Source organism: Myotis brandtii, unplaced genomic scaffold (assembly GCF_000412655.1).
Source record: "Myotis brandtii unplaced genomic scaffold, ASM41265v1 scaffold24, whole genome shotgun sequence".
Lineage (NCBI taxonomy): Eukaryota > Metazoa > Chordata > Mammalia > Chiroptera > Vespertilionidae > Myotis > Myotis brandtii.
In genome coordinates, this window is record NW_005359063.1 from 1110577 (window position 1) to 1114259 (window position 3683).

At 39.4% G+C, this 3683-nt stretch overlaps 1 protein-coding gene across 1 annotated transcript in view; it reads left to right on the forward strand.

Moving 5' to 3' along the window:
* CCDC83 (coiled-coil domain containing 83) overlaps positions 1–3197 on the forward strand; it is a 41061-nt gene extending 37864 nt beyond the window's left edge. Inside the window, exons 11-12 of the mRNA XM_005866870.2 lie at positions 143–342; positions 2970–3197. Of these exons, the coding sequence (XP_005866932.1) occupies positions 143–342; positions 2970–3131 (362 nt within the window). The 3' untranslated portion in view covers positions 3132–3197. The remainder of the gene's footprint in view (positions 1–142; positions 343–2969) is intronic.
* The last annotated feature ends 486 nt before the right edge of the window (positions 3198–3683 follow it).

Consider the following 3683-nt stretch of genomic DNA (forward strand, 5'->3'; position numbering starts at 1 on the left):
AGCCCCAATCAGCCCCAATCAGGACTGGGCGAGACACCTCGATTGGCCCCATTGCCGCCAGGCCAAGGAACCCCACCCATGCACAAATTTGTGCACCAGGCCTCTAGTATACACATAATTAATTTCTTTTCCTTCACCCCAGAAAAGTCAAAACCGGAACCCATAGAAGAAACAAGTAGCAATCAGATGAGCTCATCAGTTGCGTTTGAAGCTTTACCCATTAGTCATGAGGATGATATCAGATCTGACCAGCAGCAGAGCACAGATAGTGAGAGCTCATCCATAGACTTTGGGACCTCTGACATGAAATACTTACTCTATGAGGATGAGAAGGATTTCAAGGTAAGATTAAATAAATAATTTTGACTACTAGGATCATGCTGTTTTATTAATGGAGAAAATTAACCTAAAATATGGATATTGAAAATTTCTATTTGCAATTATTATAAAATTTGCCCACCGTTCACATCTCTTTGGATACTATTTTTATCCCTACTCTTGCCCAATTTGCTACCTATATTTGTTTATAGACCTCCATTACTAGTATGCCGTGTAAGTTATCTAGTGGCTTATAATAACAACTGTTTATTTTCTTTAAGGGCATCTGTTAGTTAGGAAATCAGGAAGGGCTCCACTGGATAGTCCTCAGTTGGATTCTCAGGCAGTTGCAGTCATATGTTGGCTGGAGCAGTAGTCATCTGAAGGTTTGATGGGGGCAGGACGACCCGTTTCCCAGGTGGCTCACTCACATGGCTGGCAGGTTAATGCTACCTAAGCTGGGGGCCTCAGCTCCTCTTCACATGGGCCTCTCTACAAGGCACTTTTATTGTCTGGCTTTTCCAAGACAAAGCAATCCCAGAGACTAAGATGAAAGCTGCAATTTTGCACGACTTAGCCTTGGAAATCATACAGCATCCCCTCCCTCATAATCTATCCATCGATGCAGTTATAAAGTTCCAAGTGGAGGAAATGTAGCTTGTACATCTTAAAAGAAGGTTGGCAGCACATTATCAGAAAAGAATGTGGGGTGGGGTATAGGTTAGTATGGCCATCTTTGGAAGGACAAACTGTCATATACACCACAGGATGAAACCTGGAATATTCACGCCTTTTTTTTTTTTAAGACTTTTTGGTACATTCCAATTACTCCCACATTGATCCCTTGCTATTTTCCTTCTTGGTACTACCAACAACTTAAAAAGTTCTTCAAGAACTTAAAGTCTTACAGGAAAAAGAGTGATATAAGAAGAAGAAACTGAATAAGTCAACAAAACTCGTTTTAACTAACTACAATGCAGTCCTGCTACCGTCAGGTACCTGTTTAAAGACTAAAGGTCTAGTCTAGTCCCTATAGCATTCAAGCACCGCCATGAGTATCTTGGAATCATGACACCTGGTATGGTATGATGACCTCAAATGGACAGTTGTCTACAAAATTCCAAAATTGGGGCTACCATTTGGTTGAATGAAAGACCTTCTTTCTTACCATGGAAGTTTCTGATGTGGTAAAAATGACGTGTTGTATGTTATGAACTGAATTATGTCTTCCTGCCCCAGCCATTCATATGTTGAAACCCAATGTGACTGTATTCGGAGATAGGGTTTTTAGGAGATAGTTAAGGTTAAATGAGCTCATAAAGATGGGGCCCTAATTTGATAGGACTGTGGCCTTATAAGAACAGGCTATGCCTTGTGAGGACGAAGCGAGAAGGGAGCCATCGGCAAGCCAGAAAGAGAGCTTTCACCAGAACCCCATCATGCTGGCACCCTCATCTTGAACATTCCAGCCTCCAGAACTGTAAAGAATGAATTTCTGTTGTTTAAGGCTCTTAGCCTGTGGAATTTTGTTATGACACCCTGAGCAGATTAACACAGTGTATTAGAATTCTGAAATAGGTGGTAGATATCTACCAACTTGCTTTTCTCCTGTCTTACATTTCTTATAGTTCTATAATTATATATTTTAAAAACTAAACACAGTTACATGCATTTTTGAGTAATAAAACATTAATTCCCTTTTCATTCTTTGATACTCCTAGATTCTAATAAATGTTTATTGAGACCCCCACAATATTCCAGGTACTTGTTAGATGCTTGGGAATCAGGGGGTAAACAGGAAGAAATGAAGTCTCAAAGAGGCATTTTGGCAGGCACTACCTTCAAATCCCATACATGCTAATAGCAGACGGATAAGAAAATCATTAATTGTAGTGCAGGAGGCATGTATCACCTGTGTCTGTCTCACTGACCAGTCTGTGAGCTCATCTTTGTCCCCAGCACTTGATACACAGCTGGTGGGAATTCGGGGGAGTTTGTTGACATGTTGAAGGAATTCAAAAGAAAACATTATGACTTGGGAAGGCTCCCAAGAGAAAGGCACATTATGGAGGGCCTGAGCTGTTTCAAGCCAGTTTGGGGGTGGCTGTGTGATTTCATATAAATTAGACTTTTAATTTCATTTGTTGATATCATAAACTATAGTTAGTTTGGCAGAATATGGTAAGTTTTATTTATACAGTAGTCAAAGGTCCTGTGAAAAGTGCAAAATTCATAAAGAATCTGTTCAATGTTAGAATATTAGTAAGCAAAGCGATGTGTGCAGACCTTTCCCTTGGTTCTTGAGTAATATAGAAAACTCTGCAGTGGTTATAGCCTATATATTGCCAACATTTTCTTTTACCAATTAAAGAGCTTGCAGAGGATATATCATCTCCCCACTCTAGCTGGTGTCCCCCACCCAACCCCCTGAAAGACTTGCTGACTGCTCTGTGGGAGATCTGGCCCACCATGCCCCACATACGTTCAGGGAGTGGTTTTTATTTTCAGTAGCTCTCATATTTCACATGTTATACAGCACTTGGGCAATTGGGAGGGCAATGAAGCCAGTCAGATAAAGGAAACCTTATCTATTGAAGCTGGTAACTTGCTGAATAACTTCTCCTATTCTTTTCTGCATCTGTTCACCACAGGATTATGTAAACTTGGGCCCCCTGGAAGTGAAACTCATGCGTGTGGAGAGCAAGAAAATGCAGATTCATTTTCAAGAGAAGCCTATTACAGACAAATTATTTGAAGAGGTCAAGGGCCCACAAGTCCACGTCACATATAGAATGATGAAGTCTTTTCTCTAAGACTGAACGCTGCAAAGTAAAAACAGTTTTTCCTTATAAATTTTATTTGGGAACTAAAATATAAAAGCTTCCCACTTTATTTATACTTTGGTCCATTTTTAAACAAGTTGTTATTTCTAAAGATCATTCCAAGATTCAGCTATCCATTTACCTGCATAGCATGAGTAACAAAAATGAAAGTACTAGTTATATTTTGATATTCAAGTAATCAGAAGCATGTCAGTGAGCCCAAGATGGTCTCTGAGGTTCCCTACCACTTAAACATTCCCTGATTAATCTATGATTCCAAAATGAAATAGTTCAAGTAGAAGTTTCTCTAAGAAAAATTTAGAGGTTTGCATAGCACTGACTACACATCTTTCTCTCTGAGGATGCTAAATGGTAGCTAGCCATTCCACAGTTCAAGCCTACTCTTCTTTAACCTTACATTATTTATAATGAATATAAAACATTTCACAAATAAATTTGAGGGTAGTAATTTGTTGTATCAAAATATTCCACCAATAGGGAAATCCCTCTTCCATTAGCTATATCAAGTCTAAATGGCCTTGA